At 40.3% G+C, this 14257-nt stretch overlaps 1 protein-coding gene across 2 annotated transcripts; it reads right to left on the bottom strand.

Annotated features, from left to right (window-relative positions):
- Positions 1 to 476: 476 nt before the first annotated feature.
- LOC144612615 (high mobility group protein B2-like) lies at positions 477 to 5522 on the bottom strand. Of its 2 annotated transcripts, none has more exons than XM_078432129.1 (5): positions 5371 to 5522; positions 2941 to 3103; positions 2720 to 2859; positions 2461 to 2635; positions 477 to 1079 (listed from the first exon to the last, which is right to left on the bottom strand). In XM_078432129.1, exons 2-5 carry the CDS (start codon positions 3088 to 3090, stop codon positions 909 to 911), a joined length of 636 nt encoding a protein of 211 aa, XP_078288255.1. In that variant the 5' UTR covers positions 3091 to 3103; positions 5371 to 5522; the 3' UTR covers positions 477 to 908. The 2 variants fall into 2 exon arrangements, with proteins under 2 accessions (XP_078288255.1, XP_078288256.1); XM_078432130.1 differs by lacking the exon at positions 5371 to 5522 and adding an exon at positions 4707 to 4897.
- Positions 5523 to 14257: the final 8735 nt, after the last annotated feature.

Raw genomic sequence — 14257 nt, 5'->3', positions numbered from 1 at the left:
ACTTTAGTTTATTGTCATGTGTACCGAGGCACAGTGAAATTCTTTTTGTTGCGTGCTAACCAGTCAGCAGAAAGACTATACACGATTACCGCCGTGTATAGATAAATAAAGGGAATCTGTTTTTAGAGTAGAGGTTTAAAAGAGTAGAGCAATTGTAATGCGTGATTACAAATCCACTTCTGGGACCAGAATGCAGAAAATCGCCTGGCTTGGGTCCCATTTTGAAAATGCTTGCTATTGCATAACCGTCCTCGTGTCTGTTCTTCTAACCATCAGTAGGGTCTAGTTAAAATTAAGGTTAACAATGCCCTATTTATTGCTTCTCAACAGAATGTATTCAGCCAATACCCAATTATAATTTATAGAAAGTCCTGTTATTGCATTGGAAATACTTAACTCAAAACACATGCCCCATTTGCAGTCTTTGTTATATCCCAGATACATTTTTAGAAATTCTTAAAATCTGAATGCAAAACCACAAGTTAATGTTTCAGTTTTATTAAAAAAGTATTGATTCTTATCATGATCTAACCATGAAAAGTTAGTAATCACATGTAGTGACAGAAGATCTACAACAAAAAAAATTGGTATTAACTGCATGACAAAAAAAATCTTACCTCTTTTGCCATTTGAAAATTTCACACATTAAATAAGCAAAAACATTCTATGACTGGAGTCCCTCTCTTTTTGAAAGGCAGTGCCTTTTAAAAAAATCAGCTACTTACAATTAAAACAGTACAGGGCCTGGCTATGCAGTGTAAAAATACAACACCAACTATACACAGTTTTGTACAGTTTCTTTACACCTAAGCCATTGATCCAAATTACAAATGAGTTCACATTTCTTGTCCTCGCAAAGAAAAATAGATCAAGCTTAGACAGATTTTTTTTTTTACACCTGTTGCCATTTAATCATCATCCTCATCGTCATCTTCCTCCTCCTCATCCTCTTCCTCCTCCTCTTCATCATCGTCGTCTACGTCCTCCTCTTCCTTCTTCTTCTTCGCAGCCACAGCTGGCTTGGCAGCAGGTCTCTTCCTGACATCACTCTTGCATTTGGCACGGTAGGCTGCAACCTCCTGGAAGGTAAATTTAAACAGCAGGAAGTTACACATCAATCACTAAACCATTAATCCAAAACAATAGCCACCAAAATATACCTGTTAGCTGACAGACACGTCAAGCCGTGGAGATTTGGCTCGCACAAGTTAACACACCTCCCAATCACATGATTCAAATATCAATTTTCCACGGCGCAAGATTTCCCAAACTTGTTCCACAAAACTTTCTCTTGCACCAGTGTGGCCCATATGTATTCACTGCCATCTGTACTCAAATGCGATTCTTTCATTTCCCTGATGATACTGAATCTCGTGCATTGTTTGGAGTGTGCGCAGTCTCAACATATTTGGCCCCGCAGAGTGGAGATGACTTGAGAATCTCATCAATCGAGTTCGGTGACTGAGATCAATTGTTCTCAGGCAACTTCGATGTTGCTATGCTTTGCTCGCTCCTGAGAAATTGTTATATAAAAAATTGCTGTTGTTTCTACCACACGTTTAAACAGCTTCATTTCCTGAGTCAACAGATTTTGTCATCCACCCAGACACATGCCCCAACCTCTTCTTCATTAGCTGACTCTTGTCAATAGATCCTATATGAACCGATTCATTATTCAAAGATCAATCTTTCTTCACATGGTAAATCCACACTTTAAGATGAGAATTGCAACAGGAAAGCAACCCAAAGGCTGAGTAGTGGAATCCAGCAAAGAAAAACAAAAACATCAATAGCACGGAGCATAGAAATATACAACTGAAGCCTGGAGTTTGAGATTAGCTTGAAATTGAGTTTTGTAGAATAGATGAGATGAATGTGACTAAGGATGATATACTGGAAACTGATATGTAAAGAATATAAGTGTACTGTAGGAATTAAACTTTCCCTTCAGTGCTGGGCTATATATACCAAGTTATACAAACCCATAAAGTCAACCGTGATAAGACTGTGCGGCTACGGGCAAAATGCTGGATCACTGAGGTGACCCACTGCACATGTCCCTGTCCAATATATGAAAAGGATGTATGCTTCGAGTCTGTAGAACAGTCTCTTGCTCGACTGTTCTTGTCTGACAAGTTATTGCGAATAAAGTTAACTGCCACACGTGTCTTGTGTAAATTATTCTGACAGTTGATACCAATGAGGATGAAAACAAGTTGAGCAGGATCCAAACAAAATGTCTGCAGTTGGAAACTCACTACAGCCCAATGAGCTATTAAGCAAATGTGGATCACTTTCCTCCTCCTCCCAGAAAAACAAATGCAATAGAGAAATAATTGTAATTGTCATGTTGAATAAAACTTCAATCATTACCTGTATGTAATCCACACAAAACCATATCACATCTAGACTCCATATGTTTCAATGAATCACAAGATTTAAAACTCAAGCCCCATTTACCTTCTCATACTTCTCCTTTAATTTAGATGCCTTTTGCTCATATGGTTGCTTATCCTTGGGTTGCACTGTGGACCACATCTCTCCCAGTTTCTTTGCAACATCGCCAATGGTCAATCCAGGTGATTCAATCTTGATCTTTGGACGTTTTTCAGAGCAGAAAATGAAAAATGACGATCTGCAAAATTAAACAAATTATTTAACAAAACACGGTTCATTTAAAAAAAAATGTAACCTCAAGCACCTTGACTGAAATACATACGGTGGTCTTTTCGGAGCATTTGGATCCTTCTTTCTCTTGTCCCCTTTCTGAGGAACATAGTTCTTCATCTCCCGATCATAGCGGACCTTGTCGTTCTTGGCCAGGTCTTCAAACTTTAACTTCTCTTTGGTTAACATGGTCTAAAAACGAAGCTATTTAAGTTATCGCAGATACACAAATATAAAATCAAAATGATCCAAAATCAGTGTTAAAGTACTCACCCTCCACCGTTCAGAACATTTCTTTGAAAACTCTGTAAAGTTGACACTGGCTTCCGGGTGCTTCTTCTTGTGCTCCTCTCGACAAGTCTGCACAAAGTATGCATACGAGGACATTTTGCCCCGAGGCTTATTAGGGTCTTTTCTAACCATGATTAGTTTGTATCTGCAATGGAAAATAAAAATATTCAGACATTGAGAGTGAAATATTTCATTGGATACTCGAGATAAATAAGTTCAGTTTAAGCTTGTTTCCTCAAGAAGTTCTTTGTTAACCTAAGTCACCAAGCAGGTTTGGGAATCATTTTTCTTTACTCAGTAGTCTCTGCAGAAAGCCACTTTAGTCCACGGATAAAGTACAGTAGAACATTAAAATATGTTTGCAGCTTCGGGACATTGTCAGTACTTCCTAGTTAGCAACCTTTGCTTTGTGTGGAAATCATTAAAGATTAGTGCGATACAAGCACTGACGGTAGTTGACTGCGTAGAGTTTTGGTGTTGGGCAATCACGACAAATCGTTTAATTTGTTTTCTAATTCCAATAGAAAGTAACTTCAATTTGCTTGCAAAACATCATCTCTGAACCTCCAAGATGCCAGATGTTTACGCTTAATTCAGCAAATGAAAAGGATTTAAAGTTCCTGGTTATTTAATTTTAAGGTATATCGATCTTCACAGATGCTTTAAATTCAGATCTTTGCACAACTGAACTTTAGAGCGTCATTCCCCTAGCACTGATATAACAATCTAAAAGGCCTCTTGTAAACATCTTTACTTCCTGTTGCCCATCACCATCGCTCCCATTAAAAACTCCAGACATGGAAAATAGTTACTGCCTTGAATGTAGTAGAATTGCAGGTGCACCTTTCCTTTAAGATACTGTGCTGCCACTGTTTGTAACTTTCACTCCTCTGCATCTAACTGTTAAGTCCATTTACTAACTAGTAAACACAAAACACAAAAACTTGGTAAGGAAAATTAAATATGCAAATGTTTTACATTAGATAATGAAAATAATGTTTATAAGTATATTTTAATGCGTGGATTATATGCTTTAATCGATTAATCAAATTGAGAAAACAACACAAAACCTTATGTTGACTACAGTTAATGAAAACACCTAAAACTTGTTTGCACGACCAATATCACCCATTTTCAAATGTTGATTCGACCAAAACATATAGTTCACTTAGGATATGGGCATTTTTCTTAGAAACACGAAGACAGTCGTGGTAACATATCAAACTTGGTCACGGAACACTTACATTTCGAATTCTCTGCCAAACTGAAAAAAGTTCTCGATTTTTTAAGATACATTTTTTAATTAGTGTGGGCGTACGAAACGTTACAATTCGTGAAAATAATGCTTGCACATCAAATTTACTCAAATGTAACATTTTTCAAACAATGAAAAAGTTTAATCTAAATGCATCTAAAACGAACACTTTCAATGCAAACAACATAATGCAAACAAACACATACACAAAATTGTACTGGCAGAAAAGTTTTACCTAAAGAATTGAACCGATGTTTTAAGTACAATTTTTAAAATTATAAAAACGTGAAAAAAATGTCGTAATTAAGACGATATTAAAACATGGGGAAAAATCCCAGAAAAAACAAGCCCAAAAAATTGAAAAAGAAAGGAATAAAAGGAAAAGGGCGGGCTGTGTAACAGATGTAGGAGCTGTCTGCCAGTCCACCCACCTCCATTTTACACACAGACACACAATACAGCAAGCAGATGGAGCATTAAGCAGAGAAAATACCAGGGGCAGCAGCATCTTTCCACCAAAAGCAGCTGAATCCAGAAGAACTAGTGCAGATTTTAAATCGGGGTTTCAAAGAGGCAAGCGTGCATTTGCAATTTTGATTGCAACATTTATACCAACGCAAAAAATAAAACAAAGACAGAGGCTGCAAAACTGCTGCGCACTTTGCATTAATGAGACACATTGAGTAACCCAAAGGCGGCCATTTCCCAGAGAAAGAACACACGCATACAACCCTTTCCACCGTCACTCTACTCCCACTCCAACTTCGGCTCCCAAGTCCGTCCAATGTTTCAATCAATTTACAATAAAATTCTTTATTTTTAAACAAAAAAAAAAAAACGCTCCCCGCGCGGTTTTTTTTTTCTTTAAAAAAAATTATATGCATTAAAAAAAAAAAATCCACTCTTATTAAATACACCGTTAAAGTGAATGATTGGAAAATAAAAACACAAGTTGTATCACTTAAAAAAAATAAAAAAAATTGCCTTCTTCCAAATCTTTTTGATATATATTTTTTTAAAGGACGAGAAAGTCGATAAAAATGGGTGGGGAAAAAGGAATAATAAGAGTCAACAGATTGTTTTAGTGAAAAAGCTACGTTAAAATATCCCACACACACATATCCAGCCCGTACAGTGATATACATAGGGATACCTACCAGGCTCCCACTACACAAGGCGTCAATGGATTACAAAGCTACACAGGGCGCTGGTTCTCACTATGCTACGCTGCACCCTAACTTCATTATACGTTTCCTACCCGGATACCCATCGCTCACGGCGCTCGGTCGGCGCCGATTGGTCAGGAGCCGAGCTCAGGGGCGGGTCAGGGATGGCACGCCGCCCCTCTATTGGCTGCTAGGTGAAAGCCGCTAGCAGGTTAGGTTGCGCCGCGGCTCTCCGTCCCTTCCCCGAGTCTCCCTTGAGTTCCAGTGTTAATCCCGCCCAGTGTTAATCCCGCCCAGCAACCCGCTGCGGGATGCACCAGGTGCCGCCGTCGCCGCCTCCCATTGGCCGCGGGCGTCTGGCGTGCCTTTCGAAAGGGCGGCAGCTCGCCAGCCGATTGGTCGTCTTGGCGAAGGGGGTGGGGCGGGGCAGGGCAGGGGGCGGGGCGTGGTGGGGTGGGACCGCGGCGCCGCTGGAAGGCGTGTGACGTGTTTGTTTTTGAAAAGCAACGGTCGGCGCCGCGGCTGCGCTCGAGAGCGCTGGCTGGAGACAAAGGAGCGCGCGCCCGCCCGCCCGGGACTCAAAGCTCAAGGTCATCGACCAGAGGAGAGGAGAAGAGTCGCACCGTTTTACACTCTTCCAACTGTTTATTTGTGTCTTTCTTCAATGCAAACGCAGCAAGCAAAGGGAGGGAATAATGCGAGGCCTCTTTTTTGTTTTAATCCCCTCCCCGAAAAAAAACTTCTGGGTGACAGTTGCACGTCCATGATATTCACTGCCTCCACACTTTGTGGGAGGGCTGGGCTGGTTTGTCAACCTCGACTCTTAACAGAATTCCTCCCCCCCCCCAATAGTTTTGCAGCCAATTAAAGTGCTTTTTGAAGCACCCCGGGGGGGGGACTTTTGAGTCAAGTCAAGAGTTGTCATTTGTTTCAAAAGGCAACGTGGAGTATTACTTGCAGTTCTGGTTACCCCATTGCAAGGAGGATGGTGGAGGCTTATGAGAAAGCGGAAGAATGTACGGGGATAATATAGGGTTAATGGCAAGTCACTTAACAGCATTGACAAGTATTGGATCTTGGGCTCTACTATGTCCATAGCTCCCTGAAAATGGCAACGCAAGCAGATGAAGCAGTTCAGTCTGTAGAAGGGTTCTGACCTGAAACATCACCTATCCATGTTCTCCAGAAATGCTGCCTGACCTGTTGAGTTACAACAATACTTTGTGACCTTTCGTGTATTAACCAGCATCTGCAGTTTGTTTCTCAATAAAGTAGTGGTATGCTTGCCTTCATTGGTTGGGGCATTGAGAATAAGAGTCAGGAAGTCATGTTGCAGATTTACAAGACTTTGATTAGGCTCCTTGGGAGTATTGTGTACTGTTCTGATCACCGTATTACAGAAAGGATGTGGAAACTTTGGAGAGATTTATCTGGATGCTGCTTTTACTTTGGTTTATTATTGCCACGTGTACTGAGGTACAGTGAAAAGCTTTTTTCCTTGTGTGCTATCCAGTCAAAAGACTAGACATGATTGTAATCAAGCTTTCCACACTGCACAGATACAGGGTAAAGGTAATAATGTTTAGTGCAAGGTAAAGTTCAATTACAGATAGTTCAAAGGTCTCCAATGAGGTAGATGGGACAGACTGATTGTTTTCTCTGTAATGGTGGAGGGCTAGGGGAGACCTGATACATGTATAGAAAATTATTAGAGGTGCAGATTGGGGATGGAAATGCTAAATACTCGAGGTTATAGCTTTAAGATGCGAGGTAAAGTTTAGTAGGGATGTATGGGGCAAGTTTTTATTGTTGCACAGATTGGTTGGTACAGATTGGTTTAATTTGGCATCATGTTCGGCATGGGCATTGTAGGCCTGTGCTGTACTGTTTTATGTTTTAAAATGCACAGCAGCATGCTGAGGAAACACTTGGGAACTGGAGCAGACCCTGAAGCTGTGCTATGCCCTCTCACTGCTAATGGTTTGTCTTGGTCTCAGCTGCAGCAATGTGATGGTGTCAAAGATAACCTTGTTTTTTTTCCAAAATGTAACACCTTGACTTCTGTTTCTCTGTCCACAGATGCTGCCTCACCTGCTGAGGATTTGCAATGTTGTCACTCTCGGAGTGTAAACAGATCATAGTCTCAATGACCCTGAGGTTTAATCAAGAAGTCTGTAAAATGCTGAAACTCCTCAGGCTGCACCTATGGAAAAAGAAGCAGTTCACATTTCAACTCAACAATTTTGCATCAGTACTAACAAAAGTTATAAATTAAATTTAAAAAGGACACAGTGCTAGAGTAACTCAGCGGACCAGGCAGCATCTCTGGAAAACATGAATAGGTGACATTTCACTTTGAGACCCTTCAGGCTCAATGTTTCTACATTATAAATTATATTTGGGTTATGGAGAAGAGAGGGTGCGGAAATGTACAGAATGTAAGTGATGTGCTGGCTCGGGTGAAAATGTATTAATCACAGCTCATCTGGAAGGGTGAGGTGTAAATGAATGAAAACAGGAGAGGAGGTAAAAAAGCAATTTTGGCATAGTGAGATACAAAACACTGAAGATGCTCGAAATATCCGATATGTAGAAGGAGAAAAATGTTGAATATTGCAAGTTGATGGCGATTTCCTCAGTACTGACCAGATTTGTGATAGAGGGTGGAAAAACTGGTCATCTGAGATTGTGAAATGTAATGTTTTTATTTATTTCGTTCATTCAATGGATGCGGGCTTTGCAGGCTGAACAAGCATTTAATTAAGCTTGAGAAGGTGGTGGTGAGAAGGTTGAACTGCAGAAGTCCTTGAGGGGTGAGTATACATACCCATAAGGAGTGAGTTCTAGGATCTTGATCCAGAGATGGTTAAGGTGGTGATATACTTCAGAATTGAGTGCAACTTGGAGTGCAACTTCTATCTCAACCTCTGCACTCAGTTGTGAGGATTAATTTCTAAAATTTACTTCATTTAAATAAACATTGGAAACCCAGCGGCATTGTTTTGGAGTTCTGTCATAAATAGTGTTCTCCAGACAGAAATTTTAATCATCTTCTCTCAGATTTTTTCACAGTCTCATGTACTTAAGTGACTGAGCTAAAAGAACTGATGACATTTTGATATATTATCTATTGTAAGTGAATATCATGACGTGCTTGGTGCAGTGAATGATTACATTGCCATGTAACTTTGTATAAATGTGTATTTTATGAATAAAGTATTTGGGGAAAAGGTTGTAGAGAAAGCTCATTAATACCATGGTCGTTAAATTTACAGGTGAACAAAAGTTACTGGACACAGTTGTATCCAAAGAATCAAATCATATTTTAAAGTTATTAAAATATTTCATTCTAATTGTGATCTAAATCAACAACTTTGATGTGGATTTAAATTTGCTTCTGGTTTCTTTTGTGGAAAACATCATGCAATATTTACTTTGTCATTTATTAACTGCAATAATTCTGTGGGAAAGCAGACAAAACTGGATATATTTCAAGAAGATGCATTCAAATCCAACTATCATTTTAGAAGGTAGGCACAAAATGCTGTAGTAACTCAGCAGGTCAGGCAGAATCTCTGGAGAGAAGGAGTGGGTGGCGTTTCGGGTCGTGACCCTTCAGACTGATGTCGGGATGGGGCGGCACAAAGATAGGATGTAGTGGGAGACAGGAAGATTGGTGGGCTAAACTCTCGTCGAAGAGAGGAGAACTTCAAAGTAGACATACCTTGAGGAGAATTTGCAGTGGAGTGGCAAAGAAAACTGCAGATGCTGGTTTAAATCGAAGGTAGACAAAATGCTGGAGTAACTCAGCGGGTCAGGCAGCATCTCTGGTGAGAAAGAATGGGTGATGTTTCGGAGAATCTTAATTCAGTTTGTAAAAAGTAAAGAAATAAAGGTCTAGCCTCAGTGAATAATGCATTAAATAGTCGTGAAATTTCACTGGTGTTTCACTTAGGATACTCATTATGGTCTTTGATGCCAGATTTTATTTACATATCTGATTATTGCTTTTTGAAATAGCTGAACAAGTCATTTGATTATACTAAAATTATTGGGCTTCATTTTGTGGACTGCAGTATTCAAAATTCCCACGTATTTCCGTTGAATAAAAAAGATTACGTAAAGGCATCACTATGCTCATGTTCCAAGAATGTTTTATTTTTAAACAATACTTTCCTTCAGTGTAGTAATGGGTTATTTGGATTATTATATGATACTTGTACTGAAAAATCATCATTTGTCAACAATTTAACGCAATAAATTGACCTCGGCATTTGCAACAGTTGCAGGCAGAAATCGTCTCTAACACTTAGTCATCTAGCCCTTCCGGAGTATCCTTTGGCAGAGAGACACGAGACTAAAGATGCTGTAGACTGGAATAAAAATGAACTGCTGGAGGAAATCAGTGGGTCGAGCATCATCTATGGAGGTAAAGAATTCTTGTTTAGTATGGGTGTAGGGCTATGTGGAGAAGGCAGGACAATGGGGTTGAGAGGGAAAGATAGATCAGACAAGATTGTATGGCGGAGTAGACTTAATGAGCCGAAAGACATAATTCTGCTCCTATCACTTACGAACTTATGATGTCCAGATGCAGGGTCTTCACCTAAAACATTAACTCTCTCTGCTTCCACAGACGCTGCTCAACATGTTGAATTCCTCCAGCAGTTGTTTTTCTTGCTCTATCATATTTAACAGTGCCATGGTGATTGTTATTAAAGTATTAGAGGCCCTGAATTAATCACCTACAGACATAAATTCTGTACAGTATCTGAGGAATTCAAAATCAATAATTTTGGAATACGAAGAGACTGCATCAACTGGTGACAGAGAAATTTGTAAGTTAAAAACCAAACTATTTCACTACACTTCCACCAAGGAAGTAAATCTTACTCACTTGAACTATACATCATTTTGACCGTACAGCATTTTGGTGGAACCTTAGCTACCATCTAAAATCGCCTGGTAGACACACAATGCTGGAGTAACTCAACGGGACAGGCAGCATCTCTGGAGAGAAGAAATGGGTCACGAGATGCTGCCTGTCCCGCTGAGTTACTCCAGCATTTTGTGTCTACCTTCGATTTAAACCAGCATCTGCAGTGTTTTCTTCCACATTCTAAAATGACCCAACAAGCTGCATTGTTGCTTCAAATAGATACAAAAGATAATGAAAATAAATTAGAAAAAAATATTGTCTACCGTGCATCAGATAGAATAAAGCATGTAGATGTCAGTCACTGAGATAAGTAGTTAGAGCTCTCACAAGTGGCAGGATAGTGGTATATAATAATCTATGCACGGGTAAGGAAAGATTCTGCTGATTTCCATCTACCACACTTCTTCAGCAAATTAATCTTTACTCCGTGTTTAATATCACTTAGGAGAGACACTAAGAATGGCAAGGATACAGTAGTTTAGATCGGAGACTTTCATGTCCATCTTTTATCGTGGCTTGATGCCACCTTTCCTGACACTGACAGAGTTTGTTGCGTCCTGACATAAATTGCCGCCTCTCTGGCTTGAAGCTGAAAAGTCCTACACATGCTAATTTCATAAATGTGGCATTGTTGAAGGTTTTGATAGGTTTGACCGCCACCAGAAGGCAAAATCCTACCTTTACAGCATCACACCATCAAGTTCATCCATCATGCATTATGACACTACCATCATGCTCTACGGGTTAGATTAAAAAACACATCTCACAGCTCAAAACTGGGCATCCACGAGGCACTGTGACAATCATTGCAGCACTATGGTTCAGCAGATTCCTCACTTTACCAGTCCTGTATCATAAGGAAGTGGAGCAGGCTTATTAGAATCAAAGGTTAGCTCGTAAAACAATGAGCATAAAGAGCCCTTCAAATAGGAGAAGGTGTCTAGTTGGGCCAGACGTGTCTCCAGATGCAAGGAAAGAAAGAGGCTCAATTGGCTGGCTAATGAATTGGAGAGTGAAATGTAACAGAAAGGATGCTTATGATAAATGTCAGCTTCAGAATTCAGCAGAGAATCAAGCTGAATGTAATAACAATCTGAAAAAAAGTAGCGTTTTAGAAATAGTACCGTAGAGAGCAATAGCAAGGACGTTGTTGAACCTTTGCGTAAAAATGGTTAGGATCCAGTGATGCTTGTATTTGATTTTATGCAGAAAGAATTATGTAGAGGAAGGATATTAAGATTGCAGAGAGGATACAGAGGAGATTTAGCAGAAATTGTGCCATGGATGAGAGACATAGCTATGTGAAGAACCAGTTGGAATTGGGTTTGTTTGTCTTGCAGCACAGAAGGAGGAAATATTATTGAGTTGTTAAAATCCTTGAGGATATTTGGTAGACATATTAAAAGGAAACGCTTTCCTGTGGCAGGAGGCTCGAACCAGAAGACACTGGTCTAAAACCATGGCAAGTCAACTAAAAGTAACAAACAGAAAAATAATCATGCAGTGAGCATGAAAATTTTGAAACAATGGTGGAAGCAGATTCAATAATAATATTTTGAGTGAAATAGAGAAATCCTTGGAATGGAAAAAAAATTGTGCTATGGGAAAAGAGCAGGAAGTTTGGAGTAATTGGATATTCATTCGATGGTATGGCACAGAGAAAGTAACCTGAATACCTTCCTCTGTGCGGTTCCACTCCATAATTCCAGACCTGCATGTTCTTCATGCTGGAATATATAGAAATGGTCATCAATATTAATCATGCCCTTGGCATGAAGTAACCATTAGAAATAGTCTTTCCCAGAAGTTGCAGAATAGCAATTCTACGAGCAAATTCAAGTACAATAGTTGATAAATGTAGATATTTTATTACTTAAGTTTGGCTTTGCAACTGCCTTTTTAAACATTGGTCATGAGCAGATAACCAGTTCAAGTCATCTACAAAAAAATATAGAGTCAAACAATGCACATAGTGCAAGTATGCTGAAATTATTTTCTGAAATTAGAATTCAGTGGAGGAGCACATATATCAATGGATATGGATGACAAATATCAAGGTACTTCCCAGTTTGACACACTGATGTGGGAGTTGGACCAAATGGCCTGTTTCCATGCTGCATGATTCTTCCACCGTCTAATTGTTTTTTTTTGGAGCCGTGTCTGACGAGGTCTTGTCACCTATCTTCACTGATTGAGGTATGTGGGTCAGAAAGTTGAGAATCCAGCGGCAGAGAGAACTGGTTCCTAGGTCCACAAGTTTGGAGATGTTTGAATGGGATTATGGTGCTGAAGTCGATAAATAGCACCATAGGAAGCATACTGTTGGGTTGCATCACAACTGGGTTCGGAAATAGCTCTGCCCAAGACTGCAAGAAATTGCAGAGAGTTGTAGATGTAGCCCAGTCCATCACACAGACCAGACTTCCCACCATTCACTCCATTTACTCTTCACACTGCCTTGGAAAAGCACCCAACATAATCAAAGACTTTTCCCACCCCCAGGCATTCCTTCTTCACCCTGCTTCTGCCCGGCAGAGGATACAGAAGCTTGAATGCATGCATCAGCAGACTCAGGAATAGTTTCTTCTCTTTGATTGCCAGGCGTCTGAACAGTCCTTCCATAAGCTAGAGCACTGTCCAATTCACCTCTACCTTTGTAAGTTCCCTTTTGCTTAAGTGATTGTACTTGCATTTGACTTGATTGGATTTATCTATGGTATATCTGATCTGTTTGGATTGCATGCAAAACAAAGCTTTTCACTGAACCTCGGTACATGTCACAATAATAAATCTAAATCTACACTGTCGTGGGTACAGGGAGAGTAGAGCATGACACCTTAAGATGCTCCTGTTCTGATGGATATCAATGAAGTGTTGTCAATTTGTACTACTGATGAGGAACTCCAGGATCCAATTGCATAGGGATGAAAGAGACCTAATTCCCTGAATTGATAAGTTTTAAGGGATGATAATGCTGAATGCTAAACTGTAGTTGATGAACAACCTAATGTGCATGTTCTTATTGTCGAAGTGGTCCAGTGCAGGGTTGAGAACCAGCATGAGCGTCCTCTGAGGATCTGTTATGGCGGTAGGCGAATTGTAGTGGGTCTAGATCCTTACTAAGGCAGGAGCTGATTTGCATCATAACCAACCTCTCAAAGCTCTTCATCGCCATGAAGATCGTCATTGAGGCATTTTGTCTTGCTTTTCGGCACCGGTTTGCATGACATTTCAAAGCAATTGGGAATCTTGAGGTCATCTGTGCAGAGTAGGTATTTAGAACGTGGCCAGGTACACATCAGGGCCAGATGCTTTCTGAGGGCTCGTGAAAAATCTACTGGTATCGTCCTCGATTACAGAATCGTTGGGGGGTGTGTGGCTCGTGGAGACACATCAATATTCTCCTTTTTAAAGCGAGCATAAAAAGCACTGAGCTCGTCCGGGAGTGATGCATCACTATCACTTGAACTACTATTTGGTTTTGTTGTATAGGATAGAGTGGTGTGTCAGCTCTGCCACAGCTGCTGAACGCCCGTCAAATCCTCCAGTTTAGGCCGAAAATGTCCCTTTGCTTTCCCAATTGGCCTTCTTAAGGTCGTACCTGATATGACCGTTTCGCCACACTTGGATGCCCGTGATCTGGTCCTCAGTAGATTGTGGACCTCCTGGTTCATCCATGGCTTCTGGTTAAGGATGGTCTTATTGAAAACACTCTCTTCCACACGTGTCCATGTGATGTCGGTTACAATCGTGGCGTGTATGTTCAGATCCTTAGCTGAGTCCTTGAACTTTGCCCAGTCTACTGATGCCAATGTTGTTTCTCTGCCTTCCCTGCGAAGTCCAGGGCAATCCGCATCAGAGGAATTGCACTCTTCAGTCGCTGCCTATACGCAGAAAGGAGCACGGCCAGGTTGTCCAATTTTCCAATACTGAGCGTAT

The sequence above is a fragment of the Rhinoraja longicauda genome, chromosome 3 (genome assembly GCF_053455715.1).
Source record: "Rhinoraja longicauda isolate Sanriku21f chromosome 3, sRhiLon1.1, whole genome shotgun sequence".
NCBI lineage: Eukaryota > Metazoa > Chordata > Chondrichthyes > Rajiformes > Arhynchobatidae > Rhinoraja > Rhinoraja longicauda.
The sequence above is the reverse complement of the archived record's forward strand: the minus strand, read 5'-3'. Positions and strand labels throughout refer to the sequence as shown.

Coding starts and splice junctions, on each gene's coding strand:
- LOC144612615 (XM_078432129.1), bottom strand. CDS start 3,090: ATGGTTAGAAAAGACCCTAATAAGCCTCGGGGCAAAATGTCCTCGTAT. Junction 2,860..2,940: donor AATGTTCTGAACGGTGGAGG/GTGAGTACTTTA, acceptor CTTCGTTTTTAG/ACCATGTTAACCAAAGAGAA. Junction 2,636..2,719: donor AATGCTCCGAAAAGACCACC/GTATGTATTTCA, acceptor TTAATTTTGCAG/ATCGTCATTTTTCATTTTCT.